The 16,199-nt window shown below is 48.0% G+C and overlaps 3 protein-coding genes across 3 annotated transcripts in view; all 3 read right to left on the bottom strand.

Moving 5' to 3' along the window:
- Nucleotides 1–16,199, bottom strand: part of LOC142470867 (vitelline membrane outer layer protein 1 homolog) — a 230,000-nt gene that overhangs the window by 124,296 nt on the left and 89,505 nt on the right. The window lies entirely within an intron of this gene.
- LOC142470864 (vitelline membrane outer layer protein 1-like) overlaps nucleotides 1–16,199 on the bottom strand; it is a 112,784-nt gene that overhangs the window by 42,285 nt on the left and 54,300 nt on the right. The window lies entirely within an intron of this gene.
- The window catches only part of LOC142471433 (uncharacterized), a 62,088-nt gene that overhangs the window by 28,288 nt on the left and 17,601 nt on the right, over nucleotides 1–16,199 (bottom strand). The window contains exons 2-5 of the mRNA XM_075578237.1: nucleotides 7,031–7,140; nucleotides 6,056–6,348; nucleotides 1,046–1,178; nucleotides 289–649 (exon numbers count right to left, since the gene is read on the bottom strand). Of these exons, the coding sequence (XP_075434352.1) occupies nucleotides 289–649; nucleotides 1,046–1,178; nucleotides 6,056–6,348; nucleotides 7,031–7,140 (897 nt within the window). The remainder of the gene's footprint in view (nucleotides 1–288; nucleotides 650–1,045; nucleotides 1,179–6,055; nucleotides 6,349–7,030; nucleotides 7,141–16,199) is intronic.

Below are 16,199 nucleotides of genomic sequence, written 5' to 3' on the forward strand. Positions count from 1 at the left end.
GAAGGTGGGATCATGTCCGAGTCTGTCTCTCTGGAAACATCCATAGTATGTTCCTCTTCGGATAAGGAAAGTTCCTCTACATCGTCGGAGTCCTCAGCTCTTGACCCCCAATCCTTTCTGAGAGCAGAAAAACGGTTTTTCATAGCTACCTGAGGAACTTTACCAGCGGGACCTGCAGGACGTCGAAGAGTCCCTCCAAGTTTTTTTTACCATGCTCTTCTTCCTTTTCTTTTTTCCCTGTGCCCAAATCTGCTCACTTTCTTTTTCTTTATTATTATTTTCCCTCACTTGGGTTTCCATCATAGTAGGATCATCTGATTCCCCAGATTGTTCCCCTGCTGGGAGTAGATTTGAGGAGGTTCCTTCTAAGGGGTCTTCTGACATTTCCTGGGCCTTGTTTACACTCTCAATAATTGTTTTTCCTGTAAGAGTATCTGGGTAAACTGCCTCCACGGGTGATCCAGGACAAGCTCCGTCCCCAGGAGGGTCTAAGCAAGCGCCATCCCTAGGCTGAACCAGACCAACCCCATCTGCAGGCGGATCCAGACATATTCTGTCTGCAACTTTCAGGGCCCGGTCGTAAAGTGCTTCATTGTCTTCGAAGTCCACTTCCTGCTCCCATACTTTTGAAATATTATGCCAGGCTTCTCTGCAATTCGTGTATGAATGTCCAAATTTATCTCATAAATTACATCTGATGTTTGTACAACTTGCCCTCTCGTTGCCCAAGGACTGGCACAAGTTGACTTTTAGAACATCACAAGACATGCTTAAATGTCTGGCTGAACCACATCTATGGCACAAGGTTTTCTGCCCATAGTTAAAACTATTTCCTTTTTCTCTTCCTATGAAGAAGGAGTTGGGCAAATGCTTTGTAACATTGCCATGTCGCCAAAGTCTGACTTGCACTTTCCAACCTCCAATCCAAATTTCTTCTGAGTCCATAATTCTTGTAGGTGGAGCCAGTACTTCGCATTGTCTGCCAAGCCATATCAGAATATCTGATATTGGGACTGATTCGTGTCTGAAGAGAATTGTTACCGACTTTGTATCCGGTTTGGAGACAGGAATAGCAGCAAAGGACTTCCATAATTCTGAATTTTTAAGACTCTCATATTTTGTCCAAAAGTAGTCCAGAGCCTGCGGTCTCTTAAAGCTGACATCGTATTCGCATGAACCTGGAACATGGATAAGTGCGTAACTGTCATCTGCACTGAAGCCCAAAGATTCTTTCAATAGATGTTTTCCTACAAAATCCTATCAGGCTTCATCTCCTCTGCACCCTTATATCTCAACTTTACCACGTTCCTCCTTTTTAAAGGTTGTGCATTTCTGGTCACAGCACTCACAAAGGATCTCCCACTCCAGGCTGAAGGGGGTGCTGTGTGAACTGGGGTTACCTTGATGCCATGACTTTGCTTTACCCCATCTTCTGATTGGGCCACTCCATCAGGAACTGTTTGGATAGAAGCAGCACTTTCAGTCTCTACAACCTCAACTTCACTCCCAGGCACTACAGAGTTAATGCTGTCTCCATTGCTGCTAATTACCACCTGCTGTTCTCCTCTCTCAGAGTTCTGAATCCCAGGACCTGCTAATAAGCAGGGGGGTGGTTCTGTAAGTTCAGGTGAGCATGGGTTCTCTGGCTCACTGCTATCAGGTACAAATTCAATTTCCAGCTGATCTCCTCTCAGTGTTTCTAGGTTCTTGCTTTGCTGCTCTCCAGATTTCTTTGTAATTTCTTTAACTTCTCCCAGCGTGGGAGTCTGAGATAACCCAACATCACAGGTGTCTGCTGCTTTCTTTTCCTGCAATGGTCTTTTAATCAGATCTTCTGCTGCTTCTGCTATTAACCCCTGGGATGCTGGAAGCTCTGGAACAGATCCTTGCTCACAGTCTGATACACCCTGAGGTTAGTCCCCTTCCCTGAAGTCTTTGGACCCTATTACAGGGCTGTTACCTTCTCCTGTGGAAACCTTTAGCTTCCGGTCCTTTGCTTTCTTTTTTTATTTTTGCAGCTTTACCCTTTGGGGTTTTCCTGGCAGTTGGTGGAATAAAACTGTCAGGATCTGAATCAGAATTTTCCTGGGATAAGTTCTCTGTTTTATCTTTAGACTTTGCAGACTTGTTCTGGGATCTGGTTTCTCTCCCACTTCTTGTAGGCGTCACCAAACTTATCTTTTCTTGAGAGCATTTAATGGGATTTTGGCTTCCGTTTCCACAATATGAATCTGCACCTTGTTCTGCACTTTGCTCTGCACCCTGCTCAGCATTTTGCTCTGCGCCCCGCTCTGCGCCCTTCTCAGCACCCTGTTCAGCACTGTGGGTTAGCATTTCAATAGTTTTTAAAAGGGAACGTTTCTGTTTGACTGGAACCCCTGTTATTTTAGCAATCTCAACCTCCAACCGGGTTAATTCAACATGCAGATGATTTATTTGCTTCTTGCGCACGTCTACCTCACGACCACGACATCTCTTTAATTTAATATTTTCTATTTCCAATTCTTCTACCTTCCTGTTATACTTCTTCAATAAAGCTTGTTTCTCTTCTTTCTTAAGCAGATTCTGTTCTGCCCCTTCCTTTCTCTCCAAACTCTCCTGTAACTTACATTCAGCCTCACCAAGGCCTACACCACTGCTGCAGCCTGCGGCCTCTCCTACTTCCATCTCCAACTCACAGCCACCAACCCCTGGGTCTAAGGCCATCCTGGCTCCCCTGCAGGAGCTCACCTGCAGCCCATCCTGGAGGAGTTATAGGGAGCGGTTATATGGGGTAATAGAAGGAGTTCTAGGGAGCATTTATATGGGGTAATAGGAGGAGTTATAGGAAGCAGTTATTTGGGGTAATAGAAGGAGTTATAGGGAGCGGTTATATGGGTTAATGTGAGGAGATATAGGGAGGAGTTATATTGGGTAATAGGAGGAGTTATATGGAGCGGTTATATGGGTAACATAAGGAATTATAGGGAGCAGTTATATGGGGTAAAAGGAGGAGTTATAGGGAGCGGTTATATGGGTTAATGTGAGGAAATATAGGCAGGGGTTATATAGGGTAATAGTAGTTATAGGGAGTGGTTATATGGGGTAATAGGAGGAGTTATAGGGAGGTGCTATATTGGGTAATAGGAGGAGTTATAGGGAGTGGATATATGGGTTAATAGGAGGAGTTATTGGGAGCGGTTATATGGGTTAATGTGAGGAGATATAGGGAGCGGGTATATGGGTTAATGTGAGGAGATATAGGGAGGGGTTATATAGGGTAATAGGAGTTATAGGGAGCGGTTATATAGGGTAATAGGAGGAGGTATAGGGAGGGGTTATATGGGGTAAAAGAAGGAGTTATAGGGAGGGGTTATATGTGGTAATAGGACGAGTTATAGTTAGGGGTTATATGGAGTAATATGAGGAGTTATAGGGACCGTTTATATGAGGTAATAGGAGGAGTTATATGGGTAATAGGAGGAGATATAGGGAGGGGTTATATGGAGTAATAGGAGTTATAGGGAAGAGGTTTATAGGGTATAGGCTGTGTATAGAGCCACGTTACCATCTTTACCACATTTCCAAACATCTGCACTTAATTTGTTTGTGTTTGGGATATTGCTAAAATACGTCCCGTCCTCAAGGGGCAATCCATCAAATTCATACTCACGCGCTGATTATATCCCAAATACTGCAACATGCTGCTAGCTGGTGTAGCCCTCTTTCCCCCCCCCCCGCCCCCCTAAGTGAGATTGGGGTGGGTAGGTGTATCTGACTACTTCTCAGTGTGGTGCTATACCTGTTGGCTCACAGGAGGGCTGAGCTTCCGCCACGGGGAACCTGGGGCATTTATACTAGGGGTACTCACTTCCAACGATGCAGCGCCTCCACCTGCGATGGCTCCCACCAGAGGGGGAGTGGTTCCTTGCAGGACAATCACAATAATCAATACTCACACAGATATATATATTAACTAGTGACTTTACTGAACATGCAAGACAACAGATCACGGCAATATCATAATAACCTGTGTCCCTCTCTAGAGGAGACACTTACTGCGTCGCGCAGGACGCTTCCCCAACACCAGGTGATCCCACCCAGTGTCCCGAGAATCCCCACCCAATGTCCCGCACTCTAGGAGAGGACGTGGGTGACTGCGCAGTCACTATTTATACTAAGGGCCCGTTGGTGCACTTGTGTGTTAGATAGTACCTGCCGAGCACTCCCGCGCTCGGATCTCGAACTGGCTTCACAAAGGATCCATCGTGTGATGGTTCCGTCTGATCCTACACCGGACTCCTTACACGCGGACCGCCAGGGGCGATCCGGACCTGGAAACAGTCTCTGCGGACCCCAACTTGGGTCCGAACCTCTTAGCAGGAACCGCAGCGTCCGCTGTGTCCCTAACTAAGATACCCTATTGTGACAGGATCCCTAACATAGGACCTGTCCCTACAGCACTAAGTGACACGTACTGTACTATAGGCCGTCCCTACAGCACAGCAACCTGTAATGACTTTGGGGAAAACTCCTAGGGGCCTACAGGGGTAATACCCTGCCCCACTTCCCTAAATCTCACTAACACTAGCAGCTACGCACTGCAACCTTCGGAACGCGTACAGCAACTTGCTGCACACTAGCACTATGCCTTCTTGTCAGGCCTCACAGCACTGCCAGCCGTGACCCTGACAAGACAGCACACACACGCACTAAGGGCAGCGTCCCTATCTTGGGCCGTCCCTCAGCACTTACCCACTAACCTGGTGGGGAGTTGGGGCCTTACTTGGGATGTGGGGGACCTTACTCGGTGCAGGAGCTGCACATGCTCTCTGCACCCTTCCTTCCCTCACAGCTCCCCACCTCCAACTGATGTTCTCAGCGCGCAAAAGTTATCTTATTCTTCCTCTAGAAATCCTTGGCCCTCATTGGCCACACGGAGGCACCTGATGTGCTTGCCACTAAGCCTCATGGGAGTTGTGGTCCCGTTGAGGCTGCAAATACATTGGGGCCGCGTGCGCACCTTCCCTGCACCTGCGCAAACCCCTAATGTCCGCCGCAACCTCTCCTGAACAGTCCCTGCCCTCGCGCGACTTCCTAAGGGCTCTGGGGTTCTTTCTGCGCATGCGCGATCACTCTGGGGCTCTCCGGGCGCCTGACTATCCCTGCGCATGCGCGCGCTGTTGCGCAATGGCGGCGCCCTGTACCCCGAGCCGCCGGGACCTCGGCAACGCGTTCGCGGCCCTAACAACGGGCCGCTCGCGTCCCCGGCAACTGGCCGCATCAGGGAACAGCGCGCGACTCCCTGCTCCGGCCCCCACCCTTGGAAGTAGCCGTCGGGCCCGGCGCTGGCTCCGACGGCAACCGCGACCGCACTGCTCCAAGGGAGGGGGGTCTCAAGGAGCTGCGGGAGCTCCAGGCTACACTGGTCCACAAAGTAACTGGTATGTGGAGATGACTTTCTTTCATATGTGGCTATATAGGGTAAAAGGAGGAGTTATAGGGAGGGGTTATATAGAGTAATAGGAGTTATAGTGAGTGGTTATATGGGGTAATAGGAGGTATTATTGGAAGCATTATATGGGCAATAGGAGGAGTTATAGAGAGCGGTTATAGGGGCAATAGGAGGAGTGGTAGGAAGGGGTTATATGGGGTAATAGGAGGAGCTATAGGGAACGGTTATATGGGGTAATAGGAGGAGTTATTGGGAGAGGTTATATGGAGTAATAGGAGGAGTTATAGGGAACGGTTATATGGGGTAATACGAGGAGATATAGGGAGAGGTTATATGGGGTAATAGGAGGAGATATAGGGAGCGGTTATATGGAGCAAATATGCGTTAAATGGATACAAATACTTCCATTTTATTTTACATTAAAATTCAATTTTATTTCACAATTTCAAATTGAACAGTACGAACGTCCCACTAATTTGGGCCCTAAAAGATCTGTATCTCCAACCATCTCCACCAGATATATTTAGAGACGTCGCTGGCTTAACCCTTCCCCCCACCCCCCGAAGACCTTCCCGATTGAATGTAGACCCTTCATGGGGAAGTTGAGAAGAAAGAAGACTCAGTTTTCACAGCAGGTGAACTTGACATCATTGAGGGCCGTGTCATCCCCTTTTCCTTGGTACTCCTCCACCCTGGTGCTGATGCCACAGATCCCTATTTTGCAGATTTGGCTCGACCTTCCGAATGAACCCCACAAGAGCCCAGGTTTCATTAGTATCGTTTTGTCTGAGCACATAAATACGATGTTGTTGGCGGCAGTGTCGTCACCGTCCCCCTGAGGTGGACTTACTCTCAAGTTGAAAGCGATGAGGTTGCCGTTGCGACACCGCACAGGGGAGGTCCATGAACCCCACCTGAGAGAGAAGAAGGAGGACGTGGTTAGTGGTGAACAGGAAACTTCCTAGGTGCTCTTGCAGAGGAGACCTGACCTGTAGGACGGGCACAGGATTTTAGGTGAGATCTGACCAATTATCTATACAGTGGCATCGCCCCTGTCCTACGTCCTTCTGGGTAGTAAAGGGGATCTCTAATAGGGTGAGAGGAAAGGGGATCTCTAATAGGGTGAGAGGAAAGGGGATTTTTAATCTGTAAAGTGGTATCACCCCCTCCCTTAATCTCCTGGTGATACCCATCTCTATATATTCGAATACCTTGCTATCCTCCCAGCTGCCTTAATTTCCCTCCCTATACACCCCAACATTTTGCTGCCCTCGGAACTCCCTTATACACCCCTCTTTATACACCCCAAAATCCTGTCATCGTAATATATGCTTGGCAAACTCAGCACATGTGAAGAAGAGACCTGTGAGGTTTGGCGAGCTCTGTACATGTGAAGAAGAGACCTGAGAATTTGGAAAGCTCTGTACATGTGAAGAAGAGACCTGTGAGGTTAGGAAAGCTCTGTACATGTGAAGAAGAGACCTGTGAGGTTAGGAAAGCAATGTACATGTGAAGAAGAGAACTGTGAGGTTAGGAAAGCTATGTACATGTGAAGAAGAGACCTGTGTGGCTGTGCATGTCCTGTGAATGACTTACGCTCCTTCAGTAGACTGGATGTAATATTCCTCATTGCTGTTGCTGCTAACACAGAGCAGCCGGATCCCGTTCAGAGACGTATCATCACCAAACCACTGGAATTCTTCCACCTGTATCAGGAAGATCAGTTACAATGTATCCATCTCATATATAACTACTCATAACCCCTCAACCCATGAAACACGTCCCTGTCATTAGGTCATTTTGCTCCTACGTGGGACTGACCCTTTAACCCATTAAACACATCCCGGTCATTAGGTCACTTTGCTCCTAGGTGGGACTGACCTTTTAACCCATTAAACAAGTCCCTGTCATTAGGTCACTTTGTACCTAAGTGGGACTGACCCTCTAACCAATTAAACACGTCCCTGTCATTAGGTCACTTTGCCCCTAAGTGGGACTGACCCTCTAACCCATTAAACACGTCCCTGTCATTAGGTCACTTTGCTCCTACGTGGGACTGAACCTTTAACCCATTAAACACGTCCCTGTCATTAGGTCACTTTGCTCCTACGTGGGACTGACCCTTTAACCCATTAAACACATCCCTGTCATTAGGTCACTTTGCCCCTACGTGGGACAGACCCTTTAAGCCATTAAACACGTCCCTGTCATTAGGTCACTTTGCCCCTACATGAGACTGACTCTTTAACCCATTAATCCCTGTTATTAGGTTACTTTGCCCCTACGTGTGACTGACCCTTTAACCCATTAAACACGTCCTTGTCATTAGGTCACTTTGCCCCTACCTGGGACTGACCCTTTAACCCATTAAACACGTCCCTTTCATTAGGTCACTTTGCTCCTAGGTGGGACTGACCCTCTAACCCTTTAAACACGTCCCTGTCATTAGGTCACTTTGCCCCTACGTGGGACTGACCCTTTAACCCATTAAACACGTCCCTGTCATTAGGTCACTTTGCTGCTAGGTGGGACTGACCCTTTAACCCATTAAACACGTCCCTGTCATTAGGTCACTTTGCTCCTACATGGGACTGACCCTTTAACCCATTAATCCCTGTTATTAGGTCACTTTGCCCCTACGTGGGACTGACCCTTTAACCCATTAATCCCTGTTATTAGGTCACTTTGCCCCTACGTGGGACTGACCCTTTAACCCATTAAACACATCCCGGTCAATAGGTCACTTTGCTCCTAGGTGGGACTGACCCTTTAACCCATTAAACACGTCCCTGTCATTAGGTCACTTTGCTCCTAGGTGGGACTGACCCTTTAACCCATTAAACACGTCCCTGTCATTAGGTCACTTTGCCCCTACATGGGACTGACCCTTTAACCCATTAATCCCTGTTATTAGGTCACTTTGCCCCTACGTGGGACTGACCCTTTAACCCATTAAACACATCCCGGTCATTAGGTCACTTTGCTCCTAGGTGGGACTGACCCTTTAACCCATTAAACACGTCCCTGTCATTAGGTCACTTTGCTCCTACGTGGGACTGACCCTTTAACCCATTAAAAAAGTCCCTGTCATTAGGTCACTTTGTACATAAGTGGGACTGACCCTCTAACCAATTAAACACGTCCCTGTCATTAGGTCACTTTGCCCCTAAGTGGGACTGACCTTCTAACCCATTAAACACGTCCCTGTCATTAGGTCACTTTGCTCCTACGTGGGACTGAACCTTTAACCCATTAAACACGTCCCTGTCAGTAGGTCACTTTGCTCCTACGTGGGACTGACCCTTTAACCCATTAAACACGTCCTTGTCATTAGGTCACTTTGCCCCTACGTGGGACTGACCCTTTAACCCATTAAACACGTCCCTTTCATTAGGTCACTTTGATCCTAGGTGGGACTGACCCTCTAACCCTTTAAACACGTCCCTGTCATTAGGTCACTTTGCTCCTACATGGGACTGACCCTTTAACCCATTAAACACGTCCCTGTCATTAGGTCACTTTGCTCCTAGGTGGGACTGACCCTTTAACCCATTAAACACGTCCCTGTCATTAGGTCACTTTGCCCCTACATGGGACTGACCCTTTAACCCATTAATCCCTGTTATTAGGTCACTTTGCCCCTACGTGGGACTGACCCTTTAACCCTTTAAACACGTCCCTGTCACTAGGTCACTTTGCCCCTACGTGGTACTGACCCTTTAACCCATTAAACACGTCACTGACCTGACCATATAATTTACCTATGTTGCTTCTGAGATTAATCCTAATTGTGGGATATTAGAACCAGGGGGCACTTTATGGGGTTACAGGTAACACTTCTCATTAGGGAACAGACCTAAATGGGGTAAGAAGGCAGCAGTGGGGGCAGAAAGGAGTTATGGGGCAATTCTTAGACTGCTTTGATTTCTGACTCAGGGACCCGCTTCTTCCCGATTTACAGGCCCTGTTTTGGGGCATCGGATGTCAATAATTGAGATATTGGCCCCCCATATCTGGGCCAGAAACTCGGACCAACTGGGGGATCTTATAGTGAGGTTTGGGATTTAGGGGATAATGGGAAAGCAAAGGGGATTCCTAATAGGGGGAGTAAGGGGATTTCTAATAGGGGGAGTAAGGGGGATTCTAATAGGGGGAGTAAGGGGATATCTAATAGGGGGAGTAAAAGGAATTCTAATTTGGGAGTAAGGGAGATTCTAATAGGGGGAGTAAGGGGATTCTAATAGGGGAGTAAGGGGATTCTAATAGGGAGAGTAAGGGGGATTCTAATAGGGGGAGTAAAAGGAATTCTAATAGGGGGAGTAAGGGGGATTCTAATAGGGGAGTAAGGGGGATTCTAATAGGGGGAGTAAGGGGGATATCTCATAGGGGGAGTAAGGGGGATATCTAATAGGAGAGTGAGGGGGATTCTAATAGGGGAGTAAGGGTGATTCTAATAGGGGTGTAAGGGGGATATCTAATAGGGGGAGTAAGGGGGATATCTAATAGGGGAGTAAGGGGGATATCTAATAGGGGGAGTAAGGAGGATATTTAATAGGGGAGTTAGGGGGATATCTAATAACGGGAGTAAGGAGGATATCTAATAGGGGGAGTAAGGGGGATATCTAATAGGGGAAGTATAAAGGGGATATAACGTGGGAGACTAAAGAGGATTTTTTATAGGGTAGAATAAGTGGGATGATTAATAGAGGGAATAATTTGGGGTTATGATAGGGGAGGATAAGTGAGATGTCTAATAGGGGGGAGAGATAAAGGATTTCTATCAGGGGGATAGTACGGGGGGGAGGGGGGGTATTGTCTAAATAGGTAAAACAATGGCCATTACTGATAGTTAGAGTAAATGGATTTATATTAGGGAATGTAAGGCGATTTCGAAGCCCTGCTTCTCAAAATGAGGATTTCTACAAGACCTCGAAAAAGTACTAAGAGACATTAGGGCGGATATTAGCAAATTGAGCGCACGAACAGACGCAGTGGAGGCGCAAATCACAACAATTGCAGACACACACTCCAGCTTAGAGGATGACTTAACGAGAATGGGACACGAGATTGCCGCGCTGAAAAACACAATAGAAGACCACGAAAATAGAGACCGCAGGCAGAATCTGCGATTCAGGGGAATACCTGAGGCGGTCCCGCCGGAATCTCTGCCGTCCTACCTTAAGAAGATCTTCCTAAAGCTGGTCCCCGACCTCACTGAGCATGAGCTCCTGCTCGATAGGGCTCACAGAGCCCTTGGCCCCAAATCGCCAGACCCTAACCGCCCAAGAGACATAATAATGAAGTTCCACACGTACACAGCGAACGAGAAGATCTCTGCAGCGGCGAGAAGGGAAGGGAGCGTTAAAATGGAGGACTGTACAATTCAAATATTTAATGACCTATCCAGGTCAACAGTCCTGAAGAGGCAAGGGATGAAGCCTCTCACAACCCTTCTCAGGGACCACGGAATCCCCTACCGCTGGGGCTTCCCCTTTAAACTCATTGTACCGAGGAACGGGCGATTCTACACCATCACCGACCCTGAAGAAATCAAAGAATTCCTCAAAGGGATTGGCGTCCCCACCCGGAGTGATGAGGAGAGAGAGAGAAGCCCCCCCAGAACAACGCGAGTGGATCCGGCCGAAACACCGAGAGCATCAGAAAGAATCGCAAGCCAAAAAACCCAGTGAACAACAAGGCCGGCGAATCAAGACCGAGACAGCTGATCACCACACCCCAGCAAAACCTCCCCCCCCCCCCCCCCCAAACCGAACTCTCGCCCCGCTCAGACTACCTCCCTCGTGCAACACCCCATTAACTGACCTCAAAACAAAAGCTCCATGAAATTCCCCCCCCCCCTAGAACCCAAGTTCCCCCTCCCTCCACCCCCCCTCCCTACCCCCCCCCCAAGTCTCCCCCATGCCCCCTCCCCCCTTCTTCCCCTCACCCCCCATTGCCCTCGCCCCCCTCCATCCGCCTCACCTCTACTGCCACGGGTCGAGCCGCAATGTTCCCCAGCACAGTCCGACAGAGAACAGTCTGCAAGAGCCGACCAACCCTGCCACCGATGAAACAACGCGTTGGATCTGCCCGCTGACTGGACCATCCCGAGAGGCACCAAAGACTGAAACCTCCTACGCCACCAGCTCCGAGGATCTCGCACCGTGAACAGGATTACAAAACCTGCAACTGCAAAACGGCGAAACAACTCCGAAAGGAGGCGACCACCTCCTATTTTTTCCCCCTCCAGCCAATACTTCCTTGAGGGAAGGGACCTCGACACCAGGACACCCGCACTGGCAGGGACGCTGCCCCCCCCCCCCCCCGTCCCCATTTGGACAACGGAATGCCCCCCCCCCCTGGCTACAATCTCCAAAGGACAGGTTGTATGAAAGCATCCACCTCACCCTACCTCTCCCCCCCCCCCCCACCACCACTACCCCAGCCATCCCTTAAGGCATAGAAGATGTACCACTAATCCTCCCCACCCCCTCCCCGACACAGCTGGTGTCCCCGATATGTTGAAGACGCTCTAATCCAAGGCAAGAACTCAATAATCCCCTTGTGGGACTGTGAACTGCCAGGCATAGACATCTGCAAATAATGTAATGTGCACATACAAATGCCTCCATATATACCTGCCTCCCCTCTCCCCCCCCCCCCCCTCCTCCCTGACTAAATAGAATGAAAAAGTATGCTAATGATCAATAACGGACGGCAAAGGCCCACAACAATTCAAAATGTGTATAATGAATAAGAACAGCAAGGGTTAACAAGTGTCGTGTAACTGTTGGCACAACATCGCAAATCAGCCCAAACACTTGCTTATAACTTGTGAATTATGGCTGTGTTTTGAAAGAGATGCAACTCAACTACCCCCTCCCTCCCCCCCCCCCCCATCCCCCTGGTTCCCCCAGACTGGCTAAATATAAAGAGAATTGGTTCCCTTAAAGCTAATGGTGAATTCCCATAACATGCAAAAGGGGTATTGTGGACGGACGTTCAAAGAGGTACACACTTTGAGTCTTTATAATGTGAAATTATAATAAGGCTTTATTTTGCCTTTTCCTTTTTATCAGGAAAACATCCAAACACAGGGGGGGGGGGGGGGGGACAAAGCTTCCATTCACTTGGGAGTATTTCTAGTGAAAACACTGCAATCAATTCACATCTCCCCAGTCAAGCATTTCTTCCCAGCCCCAAACATAGCATGAAAATAAGCAGATATAAACAGTCTCTTAAGAATAAAAGTCTTATCTGGTTGTAAGCTTCTCTCTCCTGGATCCGCACCCATGCGTGCATAGAAAATATTAGCATCCAGGTTTTAGAAGTCTTATTTGGTCCTTGTGGTTTGGAGGGAAAAATCTTCACTGTCCCTGCTTCAGCTCCCTTCAGGGTTGGTCAGCATACAGGTTTAGAAGTTTTTCCCTGGGTCTTGAAATCAGGTCTGCTGTGCAGAGTTCAAGACTGGTCAGCTCCAAGGGTCAGCTCTCAGTCAGAGCTACAGAGTACTCCCTTCCTGTTTCACAAGACAGGTTTTCTAAGCCATCTAATCAGGCAGGTGTTTTAAGGTTAATTAACTAAGAGCAGTTAACCACCACACTGCTGGATTAGAGGCATATTACCTGAATAGGGATAAGTCCCCTGTTACATACCTCCCCTGTTTGTGGGAAGCTCGGGCTTGCCACGGCTAAAGCCCATCCTTCCACTCTCATTCTAGATATCTCTGTGACTTGAATGAGAGTGGATGGAGGAGGAGAACCCTCAGTCCTGCTGGGATTGCAGCCCTTTCGCCAGTTTAACTTTGTCTCCTCCCGAAGGTGCTTGAGATCAGCACTCCTCAGTCGCTCGAGGAGGACTTTTCCCAAGTAAAGTCTTTTTATCTCGTGCGCGGACATGAGATTTCTGTTGCATCGGGCACTCCTCTTTTTGTAGACAAAGTGTATGGCAACAGTTGTAGGGCCGTTAGGACTAGCCCTTAGAGTTTTCTGCTCTTTAAGCGGTCTTTCTGCAGTTTCTCCACACCACGGAGTTGCCAGTTCAGCTTCTTTGGGACCGAGTTGCACTTCCACCTCCTTTTCCAGAGAATGTCCTATTTTTTCAGCTTCCTCAGCTAAGGACTCTTCTGGTTTTGATTCTGCACTCCTACCTCTGTTTGTTGCCTGTTGGGCAGCTGTAGGTTTGGCTAGTGCTTTCTTAGGTGGCTCAAACTTCGTAATTTTGTTTTGAAGTTGCATGGAGTCCCCAACTCTCACTGTACCCTTGTCCTTGCGGGCATTAGTTACTGTGGGATACTGGTGCTTGGGCAGAGCCAATACCTTTTTCCGTATTGGAGGAATCTGTATCAGAGTCTCCTTCATATTCTGGAGCTCTGTAATTTTTGTCGTCAAGGTTGCCGCTGCGTCTGTTTTCTCCTTGGTGTACTGACTCAAGGGAATGGAACAGTCTCTCTGTCTCTCCAGCTCTTGCTCCAGTTTCTGAGCCTTCTCACGCTCCCTCTCATACAGAGTCACCTGGTATCGAAGCTCCACTTCCAACGATGCTCTGAAGACATGCAGCGTGGCCTTTAGCTCCTCATACTGCTCTGTGGGGACGTACTGGGTATTCAGACGTTCCTGCAGCGCTTGTACCTCTTTAGCAGCCTGCAGCTTTTCTTCCGGCAGCGTTTGCTGCTTCTCCTCAGCATACTGGAGGTGTGTACGCAGACCTTGCAGTTGGTTCTGCAGTCGGTGCTCTGCGTCAAACTTTTCCTTGACTTCTTCTGTTAACTGAAAATGTTCTTCTTTCAGTTTTAAGTTTTCTCTTTTTAATCTTGAATTTTCTCCTTTTTCAGTCTCTGTATTCTTCAGGGCTTCTTTGCAGTCCTCCTTCCATTTATACACATCTGTTTGAGAATGACCATCTCCTGGCGGGAGACTTCCTTCTCTAGGTTGAGGGTCTGAAGCTCCTTCTGAGAGACTTTAAGATCTGTATCAAGATTACCAATAGTTTCTTTAGCAATGTCCAGCTCCCCAGTGAGACTGTGTAGTTCCTTTCTGGAAACTTCAAGGTCTGTGCGGCAGCTGTTGGTCTCATGATGTGAGGCATCCAGTGCTCTGCGGAGTGTCTGAACCTCTTTCTGAGATACGTCCACTTCTATCCGGACACTGTTGACCTCCTGTTGTGAGGCATTCAACTCTATGCGCAGAGTGTGAACCTCTTGCTGGAAGACTGTCATCTGCTTCAGTGCCTCCTCATACTTCCGCTTTAGCGTAGCCTCCATTTTATCAGATTGGCTCTGCTTTTCATCCATGGCGGAAATAGTAGCCTTTGCAGTATCTAGCTCAGTCTTGAGATCCTCCAATTCGGTCTTGGCCGCAGAGTAAATTGCGAGCACAGTCTTCTGTAGCTCAGCATTATTATTTTTTTCCCTTTCCAATTCTTCACAGAGCAGATCACAGTCATGCCTGGCAATTTTCAGGGCGTCTTTAGGGCTGGTCAAGGGATCGTCACTCATTGGTTCTGGCTCCACTTCCCTGGGATGGTTGGTTGAGGGTTCCTCACTGTTGGCACCGGACAGACACTTCTTTGGGGTACACGACTTCTGCCTTGGGCCCTCTGGATATTCGGTTAACCGTGGGACGAATTCTCCATTTTCTCTAGGCTGCAGGGCAACTCGGTCCCCCTTTTCCTCCACAGGATCTGTGGACGTGTCTGTTACTTCCACGGTAAGTGAAGAACCACGTTTCTTTTTCCGCCTTTTTGATTTGGATGACACCGTCCCTTCAGGGTTACTGGGGTCTCCATCTTCATTTTAAGTTTTAGCAGCGTCACTGGATCCACCCGGCTTCTCTTGCAGCTGCTTTAGCTGACAGAAATATTCGGTGATCTGCTGCTCCCGCTCTGTCTCCTGCTGATCATATTCGTCATCAAAGGGAGCGGTCTTTTCTGTTCTTGCCGAGTTCAGGCACCCCCACCATTCTTGGGGTGCTTTGTGGGTGTGACTCGGTTCAGGTTCCCTGTAAGAGATGTCTTCCTCTTTATTGGACTGGAAGGGCCACTCTTCCGTGGGGTAGGGTTCATTACAGGAACGCTGCATCTTGTCCTCCATTTTTAGGCTATCAGGTGTAATTTTCTTCCTGACCTCAGGAGGCGCTATTGCAGCTGTTGCCACTGCATTTGCTAGAACCCCCAATTGTGGTAGTCCGACAGGTGGGCATATCCTGCGTGTAGAGGTCGCAGGTCTCACAAGGATCTCCGTAGACTTTTCTTTCTTGGGTAAATTTTTTTTTCAATATCAGCAGTACTGTGCATGCATTTTCTTTTATCAGGTATACAAGATTGTGCAGTTGCTAGGTTAAAAATAAAATCTATTTGCTATACACCATTTATTTGCTCGGTGCAATTCCTCCGCTTCAGCAACAGAATTTGGTTTTCTGCCTGAGTTCAGTAATTTTCAGTCTCATCTTTGGGTATTATGGCATTCACACGTCACACTTTGGGTGTCTGTTTTGCTCCCAAGATAATAGGCATACTTTTTTACTTGCAGAAAAAAAACATTCTTGGCAGTGGACTCAACACTCAGCAATTGGCTTTGAAAAACCTTTTCTTTATAGGGCAATTTTACACTCAGCACTTGTTTGCTAAAAATTCCCCTGCTTCAGCACAGTCTTGTATCAATTTTCACACTTTTCTGCATATACTCCATTCACAGCTGGTAGTCCTATGCGGTGTGGCAACCTTTATTTGCAAAATCAGTACCCCTCGTGGGTCACCATCTGTTTTC

This window comes from Ascaphus truei, chromosome 20, assembly GCF_040206685.1.
Source record: "Ascaphus truei isolate aAscTru1 chromosome 20, aAscTru1.hap1, whole genome shotgun sequence".
NCBI classification, from domain to species: Eukaryota; Metazoa; Chordata; class Amphibia; order Anura; family Ascaphidae; genus Ascaphus; species Ascaphus truei.